At 41.7% G+C, this 23,949-nt stretch overlaps 4 protein-coding genes across 7 annotated transcripts; 2 read left to right on the top strand and 2 right to left on the bottom strand.

Annotated features, from left to right (window-relative positions):
* The first annotated feature begins 2,170 nt into the window (after positions 1-2,170).
* Positions 2,171-4,629, top strand: LOC139344567 (dicarboxylate carrier UCP2-like). Its single transcript, XM_070982852.1, has 7 exons — positions 2,171-2,242; positions 2,893-3,029; positions 3,154-3,361; positions 3,441-3,638; positions 3,747-3,848; positions 3,949-4,129; positions 4,222-4,629. Exons 2-7 carry the CDS (start codon positions 2,901-2,903, stop codon positions 4,334-4,336), a joined length of 933 nt encoding a protein of 310 aa, XP_070838953.1. The 5' UTR covers positions 2,171-2,242; positions 2,893-2,900; the 3' UTR covers positions 4,337-4,629.
* Positions 4,630-6,892: 2,263 nt separating this feature from the next.
* Positions 6,893-9,414, top strand: ucp2 (uncoupling protein 2). 2 transcript variants are annotated; one of them, XM_070982646.1, is made up of 8 exons: positions 6,893-6,966; positions 7,065-7,218; positions 7,464-7,668; positions 7,897-8,113; positions 8,201-8,398; positions 8,496-8,597; positions 8,677-8,857; positions 9,000-9,414. In XM_070982646.1, the coding sequence occupies exons 3-8, from the start codon at positions 7,543-7,545 to the stop codon at positions 9,112-9,114; spliced, it is 939 nt and encodes a 312-aa protein (XP_070838747.1). In that variant the 5' UTR covers positions 6,893-6,966; positions 7,065-7,218; positions 7,464-7,542; the 3' UTR covers positions 9,115-9,414. The 2 variants fall into 2 exon arrangements, with proteins under 2 accessions (XP_070838747.1, XP_070838748.1); XM_070982647.1 differs by lacking the exons at positions 6,893-6,966; positions 7,065-7,218 and having other exon boundaries at positions 7,433-7,668.
* Positions 9,294-12,727, bottom strand: dnajb13 (DnaJ heat shock protein family (Hsp40) member B13). Its single transcript, XM_070982648.1, has 8 exons — positions 12,660-12,727; positions 12,431-12,534; positions 11,825-11,986; positions 11,563-11,711; positions 11,333-11,446; positions 9,872-9,985; positions 9,698-9,774; positions 9,294-9,453 (listed from the first exon to the last, which is right to left on the bottom strand). Exons 1-8 carry the CDS (start codon positions 12,725-12,727, stop codon positions 9,294-9,296), a joined length of 948 nt encoding a protein of 315 aa, XP_070838749.1.
* Positions 12,728-13,621: 894 nt separating this feature from the next.
* Positions 13,622-22,376, bottom strand: LOC139344502 (ras-related protein Rab-6A). 3 transcript variants are annotated; one of them, XM_070982742.1, is made up of 8 exons: positions 22,015-22,376; positions 19,833-19,891; positions 19,668-19,721; positions 18,918-19,023; positions 18,483-18,594; positions 17,598-18,159; positions 16,827-16,893; positions 13,622-15,198 (listed from the first exon to the last, which is right to left on the bottom strand). In XM_070982742.1, exons 1-8 carry the CDS (start codon positions 22,082-22,084, stop codon positions 15,134-15,136), a joined length of 1,095 nt encoding a protein of 364 aa, XP_070838843.1. In that variant the 5' UTR covers positions 22,085-22,376; the 3' UTR covers positions 13,622-15,133. The 3 variants fall into 3 exon arrangements, with proteins under 3 accessions (XP_070838843.1, XP_070838844.1, XP_070838845.1); XM_070982743.1 differs by having other exon boundaries at positions 18,066-18,159; XM_070982744.1 differs by having other exon boundaries at positions 17,598-17,691.
* Between the last annotated feature and the right edge of the window lie 1,573 nt (positions 22,377-23,949).

Raw genomic sequence — 23,949 nt, 5'->3', positions numbered from 1 at the left:
GTCAACACAGTGCACAAACAATGTACTCACATGTGGGACATGTGGCTTGTTGTTCATGGGCCACATTCAAAAGGCAGACCATGTGTGTTCTCTGATGGTATGCTGGAAAGCATTTCATGGTGCTTGAGGGAACTTTGGTCAGATCAAATTAGGTGGTGACATACATGTATGTAGGATCCATATGTATAGATATATATATGGATCTGATTTGGTACTTAGTGAATATCTAAAGAAATCAATTGAAGAGCCAACAACAATTGAACCCAGAGAATTTGTGTCCTCGCATTCATCCCTTACCTTATACTTCAGAAAAATAATGCGTGCAAATGGTTCTGTGACTGATGAAGTGATGGGTCACGCTTGTGTGCTCCACTAACCTTCAGGTGACGCAGCGGCTGACTTTATTTATAGTGTAATGGTCTGTATTTATAGCAGCGTAACGGAGATTAGCTGTTTCACAACACTGATGCATGTTTCGTGGTATTTCGAGTGCAGGAGAACACGACAGTGACGGAAGCATGCCTGCTCAATTTCATTTTCAGGGGCTGCCAGGGAGGTCAGTACAGGCTGGTTGAAGCCAGACCACTGAGTTGTTTACGGGTCTGACTCTGTATTTAAAGGTTATTCGGACAGAGTTCGCAGGGACCTGTTTTTAGTGCAAGTCCAAGAAAGCAGGTGGTAAAAGCAGCTCCCCTCTTCTGCCGGGATTAAGGGTGAGGCATTACCCATCTTTGCCTTATGAATTAGAAATAATGAAAGAAATCAAAATTCATGAATCCAACCTTTAAAATGCAGCTGAATACTATTAAAGTGGATAATTCCCTTCAAGCTTTGTCTTCAATTGAGACTTTTCTTCAGCTTTGTTTCCCAAAACACCTTCAAAGGTTTTGGTAAATATGCCACATGGAGCATGAAGTTACCATTATTTGTATGTCTACACATTATTAAAGTACTGGGACACGTAGTGTAGAGACAAACAGATGAAGCAGCAATCTATGGGGAAAACACTGATGTGCACGTAACATTGTAAAGAATATGTAGCACAGTTTGGGGAATAGAACCACTTCCTGGCACATGTAACAGCAGGAGGAACATTGTGTAGAGGGAACATTTTTGCATAGTCAGCCACTTGACTTGACGTAAGCTTGCCGGGTAGCTGACATGGAGCTGCTATGGAAAGTCACATGTGCAGAGGCATTCAAGCACAGGACTCCAACACTCCTCTGACAAAGTGTCTCCTCCCCTCTCACACCCTTCCATTACACATTCCCATTTTTGTGGGTGCTGCTAGTTTGCTTGGGTGGATGCTAATGCCTTGAATGATTGCACACAGGTGCCATGTGCATCCACCCACCCTTGTTCATTGTATGGATTGGCTGAGAAGCACCGTGGTACCTTTAACTCGTTGGGAGGAGGGAAGAGGGAATTCCCCAAACTCCTGAGCTTCTTTGCATTTTTTTTGTGGGGCACCAATATTGAGGAAAGTTGTCTTTTGCCATTTCTGCTTTATTATCATTATGACAGCTGTGGAGAGACGGGGAAGGCAGGGGAGGGAAAGAGGGGATGACATGCATGAAAGGGCCTGGGCTGAACTCAAGCCTGGGACGCTGTGTAAGGAGTCAGCTTTGATACATGGCACACACTCTATCAGTTGAGCTCCAGCTGAGCCCTATGTAGTGGAAATGTTGTCTCCCACAGTACTCTTGTCAGCTAATCCAATGCCCTATGAAAACATGTAGGGAATCCAGACAGGCCTCCCTCTCCAATTGGCCGCATATAACAGCCAATAGAAACATGAGGTTTGCTCCTTGAGCTCAGTGTAGTAACATGAGCTGGTATCCCTACATGTTAACGCTGAAACTTTATGTAAATGTGTGTGGATTTAAAACATGAAATGAATTCAAAATGTTCACAAATAAGTGTTACAATTAGCTGTGAAACAACTGCAAATTCTTGAGTTCATACCAGGCATCCATACTCACACTCTTAGGAGCAGATCAACAAGTGCTCAAATATCCAACTGTGTCTCGCACACTCTGGTAAACACGGGGTACACATAACAAATGTGTATTCCTTGTGAGTCTGCCCAACCGTCATGTGCAGAAGGTGCCTATAAATTCAAGGAGCTTCTTCAACAGTGAACAGAAAGCAAACAACATGAGATGAGGACACTAAAGGATCTAAGTGCCTAAAGGATTATACCTTCCGTCTCCTGTGTTGGATTATAACTTCTCTGGAAAAGGTATTTAGGTAGCTTTTACTTTTTCCAACCTCAATCCATGTAAGTCTATGTTTAAGTAGTAGATAAAGAACATGAAATATTTATAAGTATTTCAATGTTGAAATTATTTCTGCTTTTGCGCGAGTGTCTTTTGCACCTCTGAACCGAAGCAGAATGCACCACACAGTTAGAATGAAAGTATGAATGAAACGCATGAAACCAATCACACAATTTTTGCTCCGGTCACAAATAAATGTAAATGGTTGTTTTTTTCAGTGGTGGTATGTTGGCTGGCTCACTTCTAACAGAGTTTATGGCTCAAGGCATTTCCACTACAGAGTCGCTTCCAAAGACTAGTGCACATCTTGAGAAAACTTGAAGCTTTTTTATACCTTCTTTTACAGGTATGCGTATGTTTAGCATGAGCATTTTACAAATTAGTACACTCAGAATTACTGGTACAGTCAGGATTTCACCACGGTTACTGTATGTGTGTAGATGGTATAATCAGAGCAAATGAAAATAACAATTATATTGTGTGTGCGCGCCGGGCTTGCTAAGCTAAGTAATGATTTTCCTTGCGTGTGGTTGGTGTGTGTGATGTGACATACGCAGGTGTCCAGGGCAAATATCATTAAGGGCAAATTTTTCCACTTATGTCATCGACCCAGGTGCAGAAATGGTTGGCATGAAATCCAAAGAGCAAAAGGTGCCCTCTGCTGCAGTTAAGTTCTTTGGAGCAGGCACTGCAGCCTGCATAGCTGACCTCGTCACATTTCCACTGGACACAGCCAAAGTCAGGCTACAGGTGTGACGCACGATGCTTAAAAGGGCTTGGCTCATTCTAACTTTACGTTTTGTTTCAAATATGTGCAATCAATACTTTTTAAAATCTGCTGCTAACTATCCTTGAATGTTCCCCTTTTGTGCAGATTCAGGGAGAGTCTCAGAAAGCTGAAGGGGGCAATGTTGTGAAGTATCGTGGAGTGTTTGGCACCATCACCACCATGGTGCGCACAGAGGGGCCTAGGAGTCTTTACAGTGGACTGGTGGCAGGACTCCAGAGGCAGATGAGCTTCGCCTCTGTCCGAATTGGCCTCTACGACTCCATGAAGCAATTCTACACCCGAGGCACTGACAGTGAGTATCGCTGTGCTCCATGAATGAGGCTGCATCTTTCCCACTGCTTCATTGTGACTAAAACATTCATGCTGCACAGGTGCTGGGATTGTCATTCGGCTCATGGCGGGCTGCACCACAGGAGCCATGGCTGTGGCTTTTGCACAACCCACAGATGTGGTGAAGGTGCGTTTCCAAGCCCAAGTACGACTGGCTGATGGAGGGAGGAGGTACAACAGCACTCTGGATGCCTACAAGACAATTGCCCGAGATGAAGGAGTACGGGGGCTTTGGAAAGGTGCCATTTTTACTTCAAATTTTTTAAAAAAATTACGTTACATTTATTACTTATCATAAAAAAATCCCCCTCCACTTGCAGTGAAGACCCTCCTCTCCTTTCTTCTAGGTTGTATGCCCAACATCACCCGTAATGCCATTGTAAACTGTGCAGAGCTGGTGACCTATGACATAATCAAAGAACTCATCCTGAAGTATGACCTAATGACAGGTGAGGTGGCAAAGCAAACTAATTTAAAAACGGCAGAAATTGGTCCAGTTTGTTTCGTTCACATCCAAATCCAAACATGGTGACTTCTGTTCCCCTGCAGACAACCTGCCGTGCCACTTCACTGCTGCCTTCGGCGCAGGCTTCTGCACAACAGTCGTGGCTTCTCCTGTGGATGTAGTCAAAACACGGTTCATGAATTCAGGGACTGGCCAGTACAACGGCGCTATCAACTGTGCTTTCACCATGCTGAGACACGAAGGACCCACAGCCTTCTATAAAGGGTAAACACATGCTTATGCAACAGTGAACTGCACAGCTGTGAAATAACCTGTCAGGGACACTCCTCAACTTGTCTTTCCTCTGTCTCCTTTAGGTTCATGCCTTCTTTCCTGCGACTGGGGTCCTGGAACATTGTGATGTTTGTGACGTATGAACAAATTAAAAGAGGCATGAGCAGGGCACAACAGTACTGGGAGTCGCCGTTTTGACCTTGTCGTTTGTCAGGCTGTTTCTTCAGACGGGACTACGAGGACAAAGCAGTCTGAACATTCACCACACTGAAGTGATGACCAGTGGTTGGGAAAAGAGGCCTGTGGGTGCAGCTCATGGCAGGAAGCTGTAGCTTGTTGACTTCCTGAATGCACACATACTCTGAGGGCATTGTTGCAATACCAGAAAAGATTGAAGGATTCAAGTATAAATAGACATTGTATGCACTAATGGTGAGCGCCTGCATTACAGAAATGCTATTCAGGTGTAAGAGATGGATGTGAAAGGTTAACTCCAGAAGTTTTTATCCAATCTTCGCATTTAAAACCTTGACCAGCTGACTGTTACATAGCTTTGAAGAATGATAGTTAATGTTTACAAGAATGAGCTGTGAGAAAATGTGAAAAACGTTACAGTGCAATTTTATTTGTTATATAGGGTAAGTTTTCCATGAAAGCAATAGAGACTCACCAGTGACCATTTCTATGTTCCTTACGTAGTGTTCTGTATTGTGGAGTGTTCATGTGGTCAGCGGGTTCTAGGTTCATTTATGTGCTATGTATTGTAAATAGCATGATTTATTGCTGGTCGATAAGTCATAAATGTGTTGTAATGCTGGAATAAAGTCAAAATGGGTCAATTAAATGCTATTTTTTCTTTGTTATTTAATTTTACACACACACACACACACACACACACACACACACACACACACACACACACACACACACACACACACACACACACACACACATATATATATATATTTGATGATTAAGGAGATCAGTTTGTGTGAAATAAAGTTTCACAGTTTGATAAAGAATATCATTTTCTGACTGTCTGATTTGGGAAAAACAGTTGTCAGCAAAACATGCCTGTCTCACATGCAGCATAGTATTTAAGTTTGGTACATCTGTGAAGGTTACCAGGCAGTCTTATGTACTGACCTGACTTATGTCCTCTTATCATGAGGCCTTCCTCTCAAATTCCGGATGAAAAAGAAAAAATCAGTGGCTGCTTAAGATTAGAAAGGTATTTGTTCTGTCAGGTCGGCTGACAGAAATTCACTCATCTGAACATTTCAGCCGACGTGGCCTGAATGACCAGACTTGTGAAGTGATCCAGCTTCTCAATAGCTGAGAAAGATATCAGGGTTCTTGCACTGGGCCTCTGTATAAATGATTTTGTTTAGAGGACCTTCATTGGGAAGTGCTGCAGTTTCACACTTGTGGCAGTCCAAAGTACGGAGGCACAGGGCCATCATGTATGTACAACATGTACCCAAACATTCATTCATAACATTGCAATTTGCAATCCAATCTGCGAGTCATATCAAATGCTACGACAACTTGTCTTCAACAAAGACAAGTCGTCCCGTATTACACACGCCGCTTCCGAAATCAAATCTCAGGAACAGTGCAGTCACTGGCATGGCGCTCACCGTACAGTACCACATGACCCTGGATGACCCTCTGCAGCCGATTCTTCACTCTACTTCCATCTGGTCGCACACACACGACACTAAGATGTGAACAAGCACGTTTTATCCCTTCTGCCATCATGGTGCCAGTCTCAATAACAAACAATGTATTCTGTATAAATCCATTTATATTGTATGTAAATGTATCCATGTTTGCAATACATTTATACATATACGCATACATCCACTCACTTTTCTACAACTTCACTACAACCACTACAGTACTACAGTACAACTACTGTCATTAAACAAACAGTGCTGCGTTGTATTACACAACCCTGTCCAGGAAATATATTTGCATACACACACCACTGTTCAGATACACAATACCATGGGCCAATTTACATCCAAAATTGCAGTATGTTTTTGCTGAAAACAAACAAACCAAAAGTTGCATACTCGTATACTACAGTTTTGACTAACTGTACAGAAGTAATTAACAGCCTCTTTCAATCTAGCGCCTCATTAATCTTCGCTGGAACAATGGGTCACGGAAAACACAAACAAACAGCTGTCTGTTCTGTCTGAACCCATAGATCTGATTCAGTTGGAGATGTACAGCGTGTTCTTGTATTTTCAGAAACCCTCAGCACTTCCTCCTCAAGCCTGTGCTCTCTGTACCATGATGTTATTGTATGTACGCCTACAGACTTTCAAAGAGATGACTGACTTGATTAGTTTTAGCAAGCGAGAAAAAACTATTTTGCAAAGCAGCCTTTTTTATTTTCACATTTCAGTCGACTCTCAATGTATTGAAGCTGTCTTATCAATCACAGCTGTGGGGTTTTCATGTTTGTTGTTGTTATTGTTGGTGTCTGAGGACACAATAGAGAGGAAGCTTGATAATATCAACAAATCAGGGGTAAATATGAACACAAAATTCAGGCAAACACAAACCAGTCAAACACAACCACAGGCTGTTTGTCAGACAGGTTTATGGCCTGTCCACTTGACAAACAGGCAGCCTATAGAGTGGAGCAGTGGGGGAGGGGTCCCAACAACAACACATGCCATGATGTAACGCCACAGTATTTAAAGAGACGGCTCTCTTCCTCACACTACTGCTTCTTCTCCATTCTGATTCATTTGGACATTGTCGCTCGGAGAGGCATTTCACCAGGCATCTTAACTTCCACCAATCAAATCACGGTACAACCAAAATCTTGAAAATGTCTGTTTTCTTGCCATATTTGTAGTATACTGTTCCACTGCTATTGTTTTTTTGATTTTATTTCAGTCTTTTCCAGGATTTGGAGTATGATTTTAAGGCTCATCATTTCTGAAAAAACTTCTATGGAAAAAAAAGGAAACCAATTTGCAGCTGGGACAAAATTCAGCCAGAGGGACACCTTTAGAGAATCCTGATCTCCAATGTTTCTGTGCTAAATTGATCCAGTAAAGGTAAGAATTACTCAGCAAAATTCAGATTTCAAAATGACATGTAGAATGAGAGAAGCTATTTGTTTGTGCTATTGAATTCGCAAAGTGTTTTTAACACACGATGGTCTTTCCCTGTTTTCACAGAATACTCTGAACAGCTGTCTTTCATGTAGCATCACTACAACCTGCTTTCTGCTTCCTCCAGCGTTTACATAAAATACATTCATTTTTTTAATGGAATGTGTTTTGGGATCTCTCTATTTCAGAAATTGGAGGAGCTTCTTGTCTTGTCCACATTAATAAGCTGCTCTTCAATCCTTCTATTGATCAAAATAATTCTGGAAAATGGTTGGATTTGGACCTGCGGACGTTCCTCCGTCAGCGGCAGTGAAGTTTGTAGGAGCAGGGACTGCGGCCTGCATCGCTGACCTGCTCACCTTTCCCCTGGACACAGCCAAAGTGCGGCTGCAGGTAAAAAAGCCTTTTACGAATATTAAACTTCCCATCAACATATCAAATTCTGATATTGCACATATGTAAATACACTATGTATAAACTGTAGGTTTAGTCAACATTAAACAAATAGAGTGGGTCCATAAAGCACTTTATGCATTACTTAGTGTCTTTACACCTGAAGAAGCTACACTGAAGTCCTCCATCATCTCTTATCCTTGCTTATCATGCTTTTACCCTGCACAGATCCAAGGAGAGGCACGAGCTTCAGCAGCTACAGGGAAAGAGTCTGCAGTGAAGTATCGTGGAGTGTTTGGCACCATCACCACCATGGTGCGCACAGAGGGGCCCAGGAGTCTTTACAGTGGACTGGTGGCAGGACTGCAGAGGCAGATGAGCTTCGCCTCTGTCCGCATTGGTCTCTACGACTCTGTGAAACAGTTCTACACTAAAGGCTCTGATCGTGAGTATCTATGAATGTCTTCTAATTATCTATCATTTGGGAGATCTGCACCAACCAGGCCTGACATCTCCCTCCTCTCTGGTTCAGATGCTGGTATAGGCTGTCGGTTGCTTGCAGGGTGTACTACTGGTGCCATGGCGGTTGCTTTTGCACAGCCGACAGATGTGGTGAAAGTCCGCTTCCAGGCACAGGCCAGGTCTCCTGGGCATGCCAGACGCTACTGTGGTACCATCGATGCTTACAAGACCATTGCTAAGGAAGAAGGCGTCCGTGGTCTGTGGAAAGGTGGCTTGATCTTAAGAGGATTATATAAGTGTTGGAGCATATAATTTCATTCGTTATGATCAGTCTTCTCATGTGCTTTTATATTACTGTCACGCAGGCACAGCTCCAAACATTGCACGAAACGCTATAGTTAACTGCACTGAACTGGTGACATATGATTTCATCAAGGATTCACTCCTTAGGTCCACTCCACTAACAGGTAAAACAATGGCTGCAGTACAACCTGGTGCAGAGACATGATCTCTTTGGAGCTGTAACTTTGAGCATTTACTCCACAGATAATCTGCCCTGCCACTTGGTATCAGCCTTTGGTGCAGGCCTATGCACAACTGTGATCGCCTCTCCTGTTGATGTGGTCAAGACAAGATACATGAATGCTCCTTTTGGCCAGTACAGCAGTGTCCTCAGCTGTGCTGCTGCCATGATGACCAAAGAGGGACCGTTTGCCTTTTATAAGGGGTAAGCATTGACTGCATGGACAATACAGAAATGACTGAGGATATAAATCATTTGTAGAGCAGAAGGAGGAGACCAACAGCTGTAAACTTAACTTGGACTGAGTGCAATCAATCATGTTATTTTGTTGTTTTTTTCTCTTGAGGTTCATGCCATCTTTCCTGCGCCTGGGCTCCTGGAACGTGGTGATGTTTGTAACATATGAGCAGCTGAAACGCGCCATGATGGCGGCGACTCACAACCGCACAACTGTACTGTAACCATTGCTGTCTGTCAGAGGGCTGATTCGTAGCACAGGAGTGTTGCTTAATTTTTTTTTTACTTTTTCTTGCCCGAAGTGTATATTTTTAACTCAAGTTGTGATACTCTCTCTCTCATGACCAAAATGTAACCACGTTAATCATTAGTCGTCAGACAGCAACACTCATATTAAAAGAGATCAATATTTTAAACTGAGAGCTTGTTTGATCAGATGCTTCCCCTCAGCAGAGAGCTTCTCTGGAAACTCGATGTCAAATGTAATGATGAGGTTTCCTCTCTGGGAAAGGTCCTGGGCCAGCGGCATTCCCTCTCCAGTCACCACTTTTTTGTACGCAGGGCTGGTGTGATATGACAAACAAATCGGACACAGAAAAAATGCTCACTGACGCAGCTGAAACCCAGACATGTCTCTGTTTAAGTGTACCGTTTATACAAAGCGGTTGGATTTCTTAAGTTTGTCTCTTCCTGCTCTGATGTTAATGATCAAATAATTCACTCTGAGATTAATGTGAAATGAATATAATTACAGAATTATACACGAATTCCATTTAATATTCGATTTTAATGTAGAAAAGCACTTACTGTACAATGTCATTGATGGGAATACTGAGTAGCCTGCCATCAAGTGTCTCCACATCCACAGAGAACCCAGTTAAAGCCTGTGCAAAAGGTTAAGTGTTTATTCTACTTCATTTGAATCTTTAAGTATGAGTAATAATGAAATCTAATATTCTGGCTCTCATTAACATGACTCACCATCTCCAGAGATATCTGCACCTTGTAGATCAGGTCATTGAGTTGTCGAACAAACAGAGGATGACTCTTCTGTCGCACTATGAACACAATATCTGCAGGGATGCTGTTTGGCCCCTAAAGGTAAAAGTCAGATACAGAAAGATGATTAGTCAGGCTCTTTCCTTAAAACACAGCTTAGTGTTAAAGTTGTTACTATGCACATACTTCATTTTAACCAAAATTGACTCAATCACACGAAACAAAGCAAAAGCAGCAATGGAAACCAGGGTCCTCATTACTATGCGTTTTTACTCATATAAACATATGTGAGCACCGTGAAAGTGATCTGCTGAGGCCACCTACTGGTGAAATGTAGCAGATCCAGTGGAAAGCATAACCCTTAACAACTGAATTATTAAATATACTTTGAGAATTTCCCCCAAAATATTCTTTACTCAATGATTCACGTCAAACCACTATACTCTTTTATGTTCACCTGATTCAAAAGTGTGGTCAACAGCTTGATCATGGTCCATCAAAATCATCTCAAACATGAGGCGATATAACGTGGTGCTCATGATGAAGCACACATTTGCACAAATTTGCACTGTTGCAAAATGTATATACTTAAAATCCTGCACAAAAAAAACCCCTTTTCTTCAGCTTTGGCAAAGTGCTTCTCACTCTTCATCACCTGTTACCAATCAGCCTGTTTACCTGTGGAACGTTCCAAACAGGTGTTTTTGGAGCATTCCACATCTTTCCCACTCTTTAGTTGCTCCTGTCCCAACTTGTTTGAAACATGTTGCTGCATCAGATTCAGAATAAGAATATCTTTACAAAAATCAATGAAGCTGATGAGGTAAAACATTAACATTACGTAATGAAGCCACACTGACTAAGAAATTAACTATGGGGCAACAGTTGGGTAAATCAGCACCAGGGACAGCACCACCATCCAAAAAACAGATCAAAGCACACATTTTTGCGAGAAATTTTGCACACGGCACGGAAATAAAGGACAACTGGAGACTATGACCAAAGCGTTGTTTTAACCGAAATAACTCATCCTAACCCCATACACTTAAGAACTTATGCTAAGCATAGCCAAACTGGGAAAACCATTACAAATTCAATATTATCAGCTCTCTTTCTGACCGTTCGCGCACAGGCAGCAACTGGACACAAGAAGCGGAAGAAGTAGAACAACAGCAGGTCAAATCTCCTTTACATTTTTCACCTGTCAGGACTGCAGTTCTTATTCAAACTGAAAAATAATCATACTAACTTTGATCTTTGACAAGACTGCAGAAACACTTGCATGAAATTATGAAAGGGCTTAAAAGGATGAAAAAATAACACATTATACCAACTGATGAATTCACTCACCCATCACATAACAACATGAACATCAGACTGGGTGAGCTATCAGTGACCATTATTACAGATGTCTATAGAAAACAGTTTGTGTAGCTCTTTCACCTGATCTCCCTCTTTGGAGAAAATGATTCTTGTGCCTTCCTTCCACCCAGGCTTCACATCTATAGTCAGGATCTTGTCTTTGATGCTCGATGTGTGTCCATCCTCATTCATAACCTGTTAGACCAATAAAACAAAAAGTGCATTTCAATCCCTGTGTTTGTTTGCATCTCGCTTTGATTCATTTTTTAGATCTAATGTAACCACTCCAAAGCTGCAGTAGCTGCTCTTACCCTGCGGGATATCTTAATCTTTTTTGTGCATCCATGGAAGAGATCATCCAGGGACAAGTGAAGGTCTCTCTCTATATGACAGTCCTGAGTCTTCACTAGTTGTGGCTGCAGGCCACCAAACTGAAGTGGTGCGTCATTTGTGTAGAAGTCTTGCCAAAAAAAAAAAAAAAAAAAGAGAGAAAAAAGAAAGAAAATAGAGCTCATGCAGTTAGTAAGAAGTTTAACGAAGCAGCACATTCACCGCTTGGTCTATTTTTCACACCTGCAAATGGGTTGTCGCCTCCAAAGAACTGTCTGAACGTTTTGTCTGGCTTCCCATGGTAGGCATATTTAGATGACCAAGCCCCACCGCTGCCAAACTCAGGTGGGATACCGCCCTTCAGACCCTCCTCACCAAACTTGTCATAGGTTGCCTTTTTTCGAGCTGTCACAGAGAACAGACACATTTTTATCGCTGCTGGTCTCTATGCAATAGATGCTGTCAAAATACTAACAATATAAAATATCGTTAAAAGGTGGATGATTTTTATTCAGTCAGACGATGTAGCCTTTATTAGAAAAAAGCACATGCACACTGTACATTAGCTTTACTTAGTCACATTTTAGTCAGATCACCTGTTAATAAACTAAGCTTCAAGCCTTACAGTAGTTTCCTCTCAATCTTCAGCAGCACAAACCTTTTACTTGACCATAATATTTAATTAATTCATCTTGAGACATATATAACAATAGTAGGTCTCAACATTGGAGAAAAACGACCTGAAAATGAAGATGTACCGAAAGCACTATATAACTATTGCACATTTTCCCAGCTTCTTCCTCACGTGGGATGCAGCATACGCTGATCCAGCCTGCCTGCTCTACTTACGGTCGCTCAGAACATCGTACGCTTCTCCCAGCTGACAGAACTTCTCGGCGCTTCCTCTTTCTGTGTTGCAACTAGGGTGAAACTTCAACGCAAGACGTCGATATCTACATGAGATAAACGAGGAAAACTGTGAAAATAAGCAGCACAGACTGACAGAAAACATGTCATTTCAAGGTTTAACGTCTTACTAGCTAGCTAACTCAGTGTTGATGGTTTAACAAGAACTTACGCCTGATTGACGTCTGCAGACGTTGCATTTCTGTTTATTTCCAGCGTCTTGTAGTAGTCGCTGCTCATTATGGAATTAAATCTTTAAAACTGACTTAAAGCTCAGTGTGTCCGCCCTGAACGTGGCTCTTCAAATAGCGAAGTTTTGCCAAAATTAAATCTCAAAAGCAGCGGTTGTATAGTTTGGTTTCCAGGGGAACAGCTGCTTGGGGACTCTCGCGAGACTTGCAATAATGGATGAACCAATCGTAGACCGTGGGGGAGACACACATGCTGTTATGTACTCCATCAGAGCAGTTTGAGGTAATCTATTGAGATGAATACAAACTAAAATAACTGTGGCCTCACGACTGCTACTTTTACCCAGGGCCCCTCCAAAAGACAGGGCCACAATATTAGGTAATGGTGCAGAATTCAATCAATTAATCAAATTATGTGAAACTATAAACCTAAGCTTTCAAGGCACTTTTCAATTTGGCCCTGCTACAGGTGGCTATGACTGCCCTAATATGTCCCTTAGACACTAGGTGTGAATAAGGGTTGGATTCTATTTTAATGTATCAGCTACTGTGAATGCTGGCTCTGCAGCATGGCATATTTGGGATCCATCATTACTACTCTTAGATCCACCTGTGCTTTCCCTGCACTTACAAGTCAGATTCTCTACTGTCAAATAAACCTATTAATCCAGGTCCAGCTCTTCAGGACAGATAACCAGGCTGATTACTATTTATCGGTCATTCAGTCCACATGGCTGAGTAACCAGTTAACTCCTAATAGTACAGCTACTGGTAGTGTTGTTCTAGCTCTGTGGCTCACAATGCTGAGACCCAAGCTAAAGACTTCACATAAACACATCACCTCCACAACACTCACAGTATCTTATCTTTAGTTTATAATCATAGAAAAAGCACAATGCAAATCACTGAATCCAGACCGTATAGCTGTCAATAAGACTGATGATTTTCAGCAGCGGTGACAAGTGTATTTTTATTCTTTCATTTAAAACCATTCCAGACAGAAAACGTTAAGGACAACTATACTATACAAATCAGACTCCTCCAATTCACACAAAAATTGCACGGTATTATCAGTACGATCAAATTGCCATTTACAGGTGGCAGAGGGAACAGCAGACCCTCTCTACTGATTCTGTTAAAGGCGGTCCAGATGGATGCATATTTTATTAGCGATTCAGGACTCATACCAAAAATGACGATATTAACAGCCATAAAAAAAAGGAAACATGAATCCAATGGAAATAAATATTACAAGTCATTGTGGATTAAATACACATGTAGTATAATCACTAACAAAAGATCAATGCCAAAAAAAAAAAAAAAACAAGCAAAGAAGTCTTTAAGTGTTCAGAAATCATCCCAAACTTAACTAAATAAACCCAAAGCCGAGGAGGCCCTCTACAATTAAACTCCAAAAGGCATATATCTGCATATCTAATGTTTATGGTGGGTTTTACAATTATGAATCTTAATATATTTGAAAATCCTCCTCAGACGTGATCATCAAAGACAGTTTTAATCTATGATAGCAGTAGTCTTTAGAAAAAAAAAACAAACAAAAAAAACAACAACAAAAATTAAGGATCTATCCAAATAAAAAGGTAATAGAAAATGGAAGCCAGGGTAAAAATATTCCATCTCAAGGGTCAAGAGTGGGCAGAGAGGAAGGACGGTAATGTGGATGGTGTCGTGATAGTGTTGTTCTTGTAGTAGGTGTTGTGTTGGTGCTGGTCTCACACTGTGCAGTGCTGTGTCTGGTCTTGTCATGCTGGAGGATGTTAGGGAGACGAGTGACTCTGCTGGTGCGGAGACTGAAATGAGCTCACGTCCACATCCAGCTGCATCGTGGGTGTATACAGTACACACGTCAACACTGACATGTGCCAACTGCCTTACTTCAACACAACTCTGCAACTGTTTCCATGTACTATTCTACACAGTTAAAGAACAGTTCATGAAGTTCACCGCCAATTGATCACAAAAGCACAAATTATGTTAACCGACAAATGCACCAAAACATCCACATTGTGCTTACTAAGCTTAAAGCAATGTTCAACTTTTTAAAGAATATCCTCACACATACTTTGATTTGAGGTCTTAAACACACATTTTCTTTCTTTCAGTTTGGTACAAACAGTCATCTTTAGACACAAACTGGCTGTGACTCACTGCTCTTTGGCCATCTTTGTCTTTTTGAAATGACAGAACAGGAGTCCAGTAAGCCTTGAATACTGTTTCAATGCATGTATGTTACAGTGCAAATATTCAATTAAGTGATTTATGACTTTGAGAGATGAGAGAGCAGGTTTCCACTGAGGTGAGGATAACGGACGTAGTGTTCTCTTTCAGGCTGGGGAACAGAGGCGGGTGCAGTGAAGGGTACAGATACAGAAAAACCGACTGGATTTGAGCAAAAGTCGGTAAGAGAAACATTTAGCAATGACATAAGCGGGCATTAGCACGAACAGCCTCCTTCACTGGCAGGTACCTCCGGTGGCTTCTCCAGCTTAATGTCTATCACTGAAGGGTTTAGGAGTTAAGGAACATCACAAAATGGGAAAAATGCAACCTGTCATGTAGGTACAAGACTCGTTGATAGAGGTGAACACAACTGCTTTTAAGGCTTAAATTATTAGAGCTACAACTTTCAAGTTTTGGACAGAATTGCTTGACATTTTGTTTTCTACTGCAGGATATGACAAGGTACAGAGCCAAATGATGATCTGTATCCAAATTTAATCCAGGGTTACCATACAAACCATCAGCCACTGTGTCAGCTCGCAGTTTTATGACAACCCTCACCCACTACGCTTCCAAACAAATGGTACTCTGTGAAGAAAGGTCCTGTTTTATGTTCCTTTGATGCGACATTAAACCCTGCAGGGATCATTTGTAAAAGGTGTAAAAATGGAAAACTGTTAATGTATCACAGAAATTCTTGAATTTCCTTGTGGATATACACCTTTTACAAGTTCTTAAGCCATACTTACTAACATACATACAAACTCAGGTTGTCAGATTAACTCTTATTTGAGGGGCTGAATACTAACTACAGAGTTCTGACTTTTTTGACACCTTATTTTGGGAAATATAAGCATGGATTTCCTACAAAACCCAGTTTTCCCATTTCACAAAACACAGCGAGGTTTGTTATGAAATTTGCCTAAATAAAATATTCTCAAACTGGCTATAAACTATGTGATCAAAGAGCACATAGTGTGTCAGTCAGTACCAAAAAAATTCTAGGGCTCAGTACTCAGCCCTGCACGTCATCCATTTCAGAGTACGCTCACACACAGTGAGAGGTGGCTAATGTTACAGACGGGGCTGGGTACCGAAACACTACGTTGTTATCGCCAGCTGCTTATCTGCACAGATAATTAAGTAAAGTCTGTGGTGCTTGTTAGCTAGCAAGTAGTGCTAACCTGCATCTGGCTCATCCTCTCCTCACCACCATGGCGGAGAATGTTTCTGATGGCAACCGTGGTGTTTGTTACAGACCCACAGGTAAAAGCAGAAGTTGAGAGGTGGATGGTTGTCAGACCTGGGTTAGCTGCTCTTTAACACAGAAAAAGTAAGAGGATTCACTCTCCTACTATTTCTCAATACTACAAAAGTAATGTTAGATTGGGCAGACTTGGATGAGACAATGGTGTAATGCTGCCCTCTACTGTTAATTAGGTTTCTCCATCTGCTCCCAGGTCATTGAACAGCTTTCCTCTGAGGTGACTAATTGTACTGGAATGTGTAATGCAATTTTATAAAATTAGTATTGCAAAAAACTTTAAGGAATTGGTATCAGTTGAGTTGAGTTGAGTTGAGTGACTGATGATTTTAATCCATTTTATTCCATTTATATCCAAGCTGACTGCAGCCTAGAGGAGTATTTTATGATCTAAAACCACCTTTTCCATAGAGTACTTATGTAAGATTAAACCCAGTAAAATAGTCCAGAGATGGAGCACAATATGTCGCCTTACTGGTAAAATAAATCAAAAGGGACACTTGGGTTAAACAACATTAACTAGATGTCACAGTGCTGCCCGAGAACTTCCTTCTGGCAGGGCTAATCTGTAAGAGAGCAAAGAGACCTCCTGACCCTCTTCTGTCATGTCAGACACACACACTGACATGTCCACAAAGGATACTGTCCTCTCTACTCTTGTCCTGTGTAGTATCCATGCCAGGGAGGGCGGCTGCCACACGACGGAAGAGCTGGAGGGAAAGAGAACCAGATGTATTCTCTCAGACAAGGAAATATACCCAGAAGCATGACAAAAACACAAGATGAAATCAAGATAAGGTGCTGTGTATGTTCCCATAACATGATTTAGCAGGTTCACTTGAAGCTCGCGCAGAGAAAGACGCCAACCACAGCTTTTCCAAATGTGATTTGAATTTAGCAGCATGTGTTCGAGCGACTGCGAGGCCATGTTTGTTCACTGCAGAAGTGGCTTGAAAAGAGGGTGTAATTATGCCTTACTGAGACCTTCCATTGATAGAGCTTGGAGCACTTTAAGTGACCGATGGATTCAGTGAATTTTGAAGAGATAATGGTGAATGTATGACGATGCTCAACATGCCCACACCCGAATAAACAGCATCACATAGATTTAAATTGAAACACATGCAGATTTCACAGCAGATCTACTGCCACTGTGCCGATCAGTGGAGTGGGAGAGTGCTGGTTTGCAAACCCTGGCCCACCTCTAGAGCTGTATGGTCAAAGGTTGGCCATTACCAATCATTGCTTCTAGCAGGTGGGAGAGAGCTTGGGAAAAAAAAATCCACACACCTCACTTTCCACCAGGGGAAGTGGGCGTTTAAATCTTTATGCACGCATGCGTGTGTGGAATAGGAGGCGATCAGAAGAGAGCACGAGCACTATGAACACACACACACAGTTGCGCACGCTCTACCTGTTTGACATTGTAGCCTGTCTTTGCACTTGTTTCAATAAACAGAACATTCATCTCTTTCGCTCTCTGTTCTCCCTCCTCTGTGGTTATCTGTCTGATGAGCCACGAGTCACCGCGCACAACACACAAACATCCACAGGTACACACACATACCACCACAGACATCGACAAGAGGACAGGGGAAAAACAAATACAGACTGTGATTATCTTGAAGTGGACTAACAAGCCGTGCCCCTTCCTGCTGCTACTGCCACCTTTGCTCAAGACCAAAAGTCGTCCAGTAGTCTTTCGGGCTATTCGTTGTCTTAGCTGAGCTCCACAGCAAGGACAGCAGGCTTTAAATTTGGACAAAAAATGAGCGATGACTCTAAGATCCAGTTGCTGGTATATTTGGAGACCTTTGGAGGTGGAGCCCAGGTGGCAGCATCTGCAGCATGGCGGCAGAGCACGGCTCACACGCACTCTTACCTGCTTTACGTTGTAGCCCGCTTTTGCACTAGTCTCAATAAACATAACATTTAGTTCTCTGGCTTTCCGCTCACCCTCTTCAATAGATACTTGCCTGTGGTAGATAAGGGGGTTAAGAGATGCACAGCGAAAGACATTACACAACTTACTTCAAGAAACAGGTGGATAAAGTGGATCACACACAGATCAAATCATTTCAAAAATCACAGCTGAAAACTATCAATCTATGTACGAGTTTAATCTGTTAAAGGTGAAAATGGAGTGTGAAAAAAGACAATCAAAGCTTTGGCATCCACGAAAGGCTGAGTAACTCAGTATTGACAGGCCAGCAGCAACAATCAATGGCTTCATTAGTATGCTCTTAAAGGAGGGAGTCCATTGACACAGAGGGAGGAGGAGGAGGGAGGAATAGATTACCTTTTGTCTGCAAGGTCTGTCTTGTTTCCCACCAACATGATAATGACATCACTTCCTCTCTCTGTCCTCACATCATCAATCCATTTTGTGGTTTGCTGGAAGGAATTGACATCTGAAAGAGAGATGAGGGAGAAGCAGGAAGCAGGAAGCAGGGCATCAGCGTTCAAGAGATAAGAAGCCTCAGCTGTGAAAAAGGGCCAGTTTGTGACAGGAAGTAGCAAGTTGTACGAATCCTGACCAAGTCCAATGGATACATTTGGAATTGGAAGATTTTTAAAATGATAAAATAATGTGTGCTTAGTAACGGTAGCGTTTAAGTGGAACTGAACGGACAGTCATTTGTTTTTGAACATTAAAAACATAGTACACATATCAGAGGACGAGGCAAATGTGGCATGTTAATAAAACATCAGAGTGCACAGGCAGTCCACCTACTTGTGATGTCATACACTACGACAGCAGCGGCAGAGTCTCTGATGTAACTTGGGATGAGGCTACGAAATCGCTCTTGCCCCGCTGTGTCCCACAACTGCAACCTGATCTGTGGGGCAGGCAGGGGGAGGGGATGGGGGGACAAATAAAAGAAGAGAAAAAAGAGGGGAAAAAAAGAAGGGATGAAAATAAAACAAGAAAAACTGAGGTCAGAAATGAGATAAGCTATGGTGGCAAAACGCAAATTCAAAGAAAAGTAAATAAATTTAGACGAATGGGAAAAGACTGAGAGAAGACAGACAGAGAGAGAGTGTCGTGCATGCAGGTAGTGAATGACCACCAGAGAGAGCGAGGTGTCTGGGCCTGGGTGGGGAAAGAAATAATCACCCTTCACTTGTCATCAGCCCTCCTCTCTTGATCAAGTAAGGTGTTTAATTTCAAAACAGGAATGAATGAACAAATAGGGGGGAGGTGGGAAAAAGAGGAAGAAAACTTGTGATAAGGGAAGAAACAAAGAAAGAGAGGGAGGACGGTCCAGGAGGTACAGCATCCAGCTCATACTTGGAAGGCAGTACAAATGTGTGTGCTAGTAACTGAAGTGTGTCAGCAATCAGTATCTGAGAGCCCCTTGATATACCGTCAGCAAAACCTTAAAGTCACTGAGCCAGTTTCTACAAATCAGGACAAAGACAAGAACACCAACAACCCCTCACTGATTAAACACCAGTAGTCACAAAAACAAAACAAACTTACTGTTCTGTCTTCAAGGTACATGGTTTTCGACAGGAAATCTATTCCTATTGTGGCCTGAAAATGGGCAACAAGTGGTTAAATATACAAAACTGTAATCCAACAGAATTTAAGAACAATATGAGCATTATCATTGGTGATAAAATCAGGTGGAGGTGTGCGTCTCACTTGGTAAGTGTTGTCGAAGCTGTCATACATGAACCTGGTGATCAGTGACGTCTTTCCCACTAAAAGCAAACAGAAACAATAAATACTGTAAGCGCAATAATCACACTCACATCAGTTTTCTAGATTAATCAGTGGGCACGTGCACATACACACACAAACCTGCAATGAAATGGATTGCCTACTGTAAGATACACACAATTGACAAATAAGAGGCAACATTAAGTTTCAATGTCAAAGTTGTGTACAGTTTATGAACAACAGATGAAGAGTCTGCCTAAAGCCTCTCCAGTAACTCCCCCTCCCCTCTGAAAGTTATTGTCCATTAATAGGTGTGGTGGTGAATCATTGGAGCCTCTGAGGAGGCTGAGGGGGTGAGGAATGTTGAGAGACAAGTTGGGTTGGGAACCAGGCTCCCCATTTATTTCCCTTTTTACATTTAATGTTTTGCCTTTACTGCCTGAACTGACCAACTTTGAGGATGTTTTTGTGCTCCATATTTATACAGGAAAACTATAATGTCATTTAACACACTCTACTACGTTTTCTAAACACGGCAGCTGTAAGTTTCAACCTTGCTGATATTCACTAGTCAAACATCACTTGTGGCACATCGGAAAGAGTCACTCGTGAGGTTGCTTTAAGCACCGGGGACAGTGCTGCCAGCCTAGCCGGACTGTTTTGCTGAGCTCGAGTTACATTATCAGTTACACTTTAGCATCAAGTGGTGACACGGCTGAAGCCAACACTGCTGTTTACTATTTTACAAAGAACCACAACTTGGCACAGACTGTTTGACAAACAAAGTCTGGTCGTCTTATCTTGGGTGGGAGTGGAAGGTGAAATTACAGGAGACAATACCTGCAGAAAAATAATTCCTGGAAAAGGAGAAACTGTAATCTTTTCTACACGACCATATCCCATTTAGATTTATTTGTCTTTATGCAAATAAAAATGTTTCGACCTTCCACACAACCTCAGAGTTCACAAATACATGAAACCAGAGAGAATGCATCAAACCTGACTACTACATACATGAATCCCACATTGCACACTACTTCTCTACTCTGCGGATGCACCGATCAGTCAGCATCAGCGCTGATACTGACATTATTAAGCAGACTGGGTATTGTCACATGGAATGAATCCACATTACAGTTTGTTCATTAATGTCACAAAACATTTAGTGTTATATTCATTGAGTCACGATGGGCTGCCAACTGTTTTTAGCGCCACAGCAGTGCCTGGCCATACAAATAAAATGATAATACTTAAAATTAATCCCACGTCTTCCATGCAGTGAAGTGCGCAGACTTTAAATGTGGGTTAAGGAGAGTACTAGTATGATAATAATATTTTGTATCAATGCATGCCTGAAGTTGAGGTATCGGGAAGTACTCTAATGGACTATACAATAAACTACTCCACGCCTTAACCTTTGAAAACAGTTGCATGATTAGTGAGTATGGATATATACTAACAGCTGCGCTGGCCTGCCTTTTCTCTTCCAGTACAAGTACACCCTGTGTTCAGCCTGGTTGGAAAAGGGGGAAATGAGTAGGGGGACTGTAGGAATGCCACTGGGCAGGTTTGGTAATTGGGCTGTACCAACTCTCCCTGTGTAATTACAGCAATATTTTTTGTGGACTTTAACTGAGATTTGTCGCATTCCTCTGAACGCACCAGTAAACACAGCTCATCTCCTGTTACTTAATCAAATTAATTGTAAAGTTAAGACGAAATACAACTGATATTACTATTCTGAAAGCAGTTTCCAGTCTAACAGCTAGTGTTACTTAAAATGTTAAGCACTCTGTTTCACCACTTCATTGACACATAAGTTTGTACTAAGGTTAGCTGCCACTGTCTCCGTTAATAGTATTTTTATCACAGCTCGCCACGCAACTTTGCTGACAAGCGAACAAATCAGCTCAGACACGTCAGAGACATGACTTATCTTATCAGGAAGAAAACGGGTTGTATTTCCATGAATCCAGCGTCTGTAAGCACTTCAGTTACGGTGTCGAAATCCAATGGCTGTACCAAGTTTAACGTTACGCGGCTAATGTTAGCTAGCTAACTGGTTCACGTTAATCACCCGACCGATCCATTAAACTCTGATGTTAGCTTCATCTCCAGCATAATATAAGTCAAATTCTAGCATCAGCTTTAGCGTCAGACTTACCACTTTGTTCCCCGAGAAAGACCAATTTAAATTTTCTTAAAGGGTTTCCGAAGTCTCCGGCCGCCGACATGACTGTATGAAGCAAACCGTGACGTTACTTTTTGGGAGCTTCCCAGCTAGCCAGCTAATGCTAGCCAACCAGCGGTTGTCAGATATTACAGGTCCGGGATCCGTAAGGTTTTAGTGGTTTGCCTACTCTCTACACGGGGCACCTGGTGAGGTTTCGTGCTCTAAAATCCTTGCTTTGAGCTTCCAGACACTTTCTGATAACTCACTTACTAGTGTGGCCAAGTTAGCATTGCTGTCACTTCTCTGACATGTCTACACCGCTACCAGCTAGCCACCCTGGCTTACTCTTCTTCTTCGTACACAAAGTTGACACTGTTTGGCATGTTAGACATATTATTATGCTGCCCTCTACTGCTGGAGAGAAAGCAGCATGATAAAGACGTGCAAGTCTGAGGCAGAGCAACGAACTATAGACTTCAACACGAAAAGACATGAATTATATTCCACCTCCATTTTATCAGTCGGATGTATAGTGTACAAACAGAATCCTAAAGGCTAAACAAAAAGAAGCAGACTGTGATTGAAGCGTGTTGTGTCTTCGGATGCCCACAAGGGGGCGTAAGTACTCACCACGGCGCCATTATATCACCTACTAAGCAACCTTTATGATAAACTCAATCATTAGCTGTCCGCGGAGCCTGATATTGAAATTATATTCTTAAGTTTGTAAGTATTGTTTTTTTTTTTTTTTTTTTCTGTAAATGCTCTATGAAGCGCAGTTCATTCTTATTGGTTAGATGCGTTTTTGAGACATAACTGTACTGTATTGATGGATATGAATTTAAAATCTAACTCACTAGATAGATAGTAGATACATACATACACAGTCAGTGTATCCTTGTGTAATCTTTGTACATTCTAGAATCTCTGTGTAAACTTCATGGATATAACACATATATAATATTAGACAGGGATGCTTAGGTTTTGATTCACCCTCACTTCACAATCTTAAGCCACCTTGTTGATGCTGAAAGAATGGCTCTTTTTGTTCACGGCAGACTGTTTTAAGACATCACTGCAATGTGTATGTACAGTCTAACACTGGCCATATTAATGCCAGGTTTTCCTGGTAAGCTTCAAGCCAACTGCCGTAATAATGTTTGTAAACACAATGAAATCACAGTTGTGGGTAACAGCCGGCCGCTGTGAAAAAGTGGAAGTCTAACTTGTTAAGTCAGACACTTTTTAAAATTTGTGTCACGCTGTAATGTTTACAGGACCCACCCTCATTCCATTGCTTATGACCCCCAACATGCTGGACAGCTGCTGTCCAGAAGGTTGAAGCCCTGCGGCAGCAGACAAGGTGACTTCATCCACTTGCTTCACCCAAACCCAGAAAACTAATGAAAATGATAAATATTGTTTTTTGACCTTGAGAAAAGAGACATGAGGATTACATGAAGATTTTAGTGCTAATGGCATTTCTAACATGTTGCATACTACATGTTTTGTATAATATATCCTACATCTGTTTCACTATTCAGCTCGACAGAAAAGCTCCATTATGATATACAATGAACTGAAACAGTATGGATCTCGCTCAGGTACTGACAAAGCTGGGGTCTAGGCTTTCTACCTGTACTAAACCACAATTCGTCATCATAATACTCAGATTTTTTAATAATCATCCCTGATTTCCATATTTTAGGCTCACAAGTGCCCTTGTGAGCATAATGTCAATCTTATATAATTTTTATAAACATATGACTTCAAATACTAGACGTGTGCAGTACATCAATGTATATTTGTGTGGGCATCTTTTTGGGATTAAACATGAGCTTAAACTGAGAAGAAATATTGTATATTTCAAAATGTTGGATCTCTACAGAATGTAATGTAAACATGTCAGATCTTACATTTGCGGTT

The sequence above is a fragment of the Chaetodon trifascialis genome, chromosome 16, assembly GCF_039877785.1.
Source record: "Chaetodon trifascialis isolate fChaTrf1 chromosome 16, fChaTrf1.hap1, whole genome shotgun sequence".
In the NCBI taxonomy this organism is placed as follows: Eukaryota; Metazoa; Chordata; class Actinopteri; order Chaetodontiformes; family Chaetodontidae; genus Chaetodon; species Chaetodon trifascialis.
This window is presented reverse-complemented; position numbering and strand designations above follow the sequence as displayed.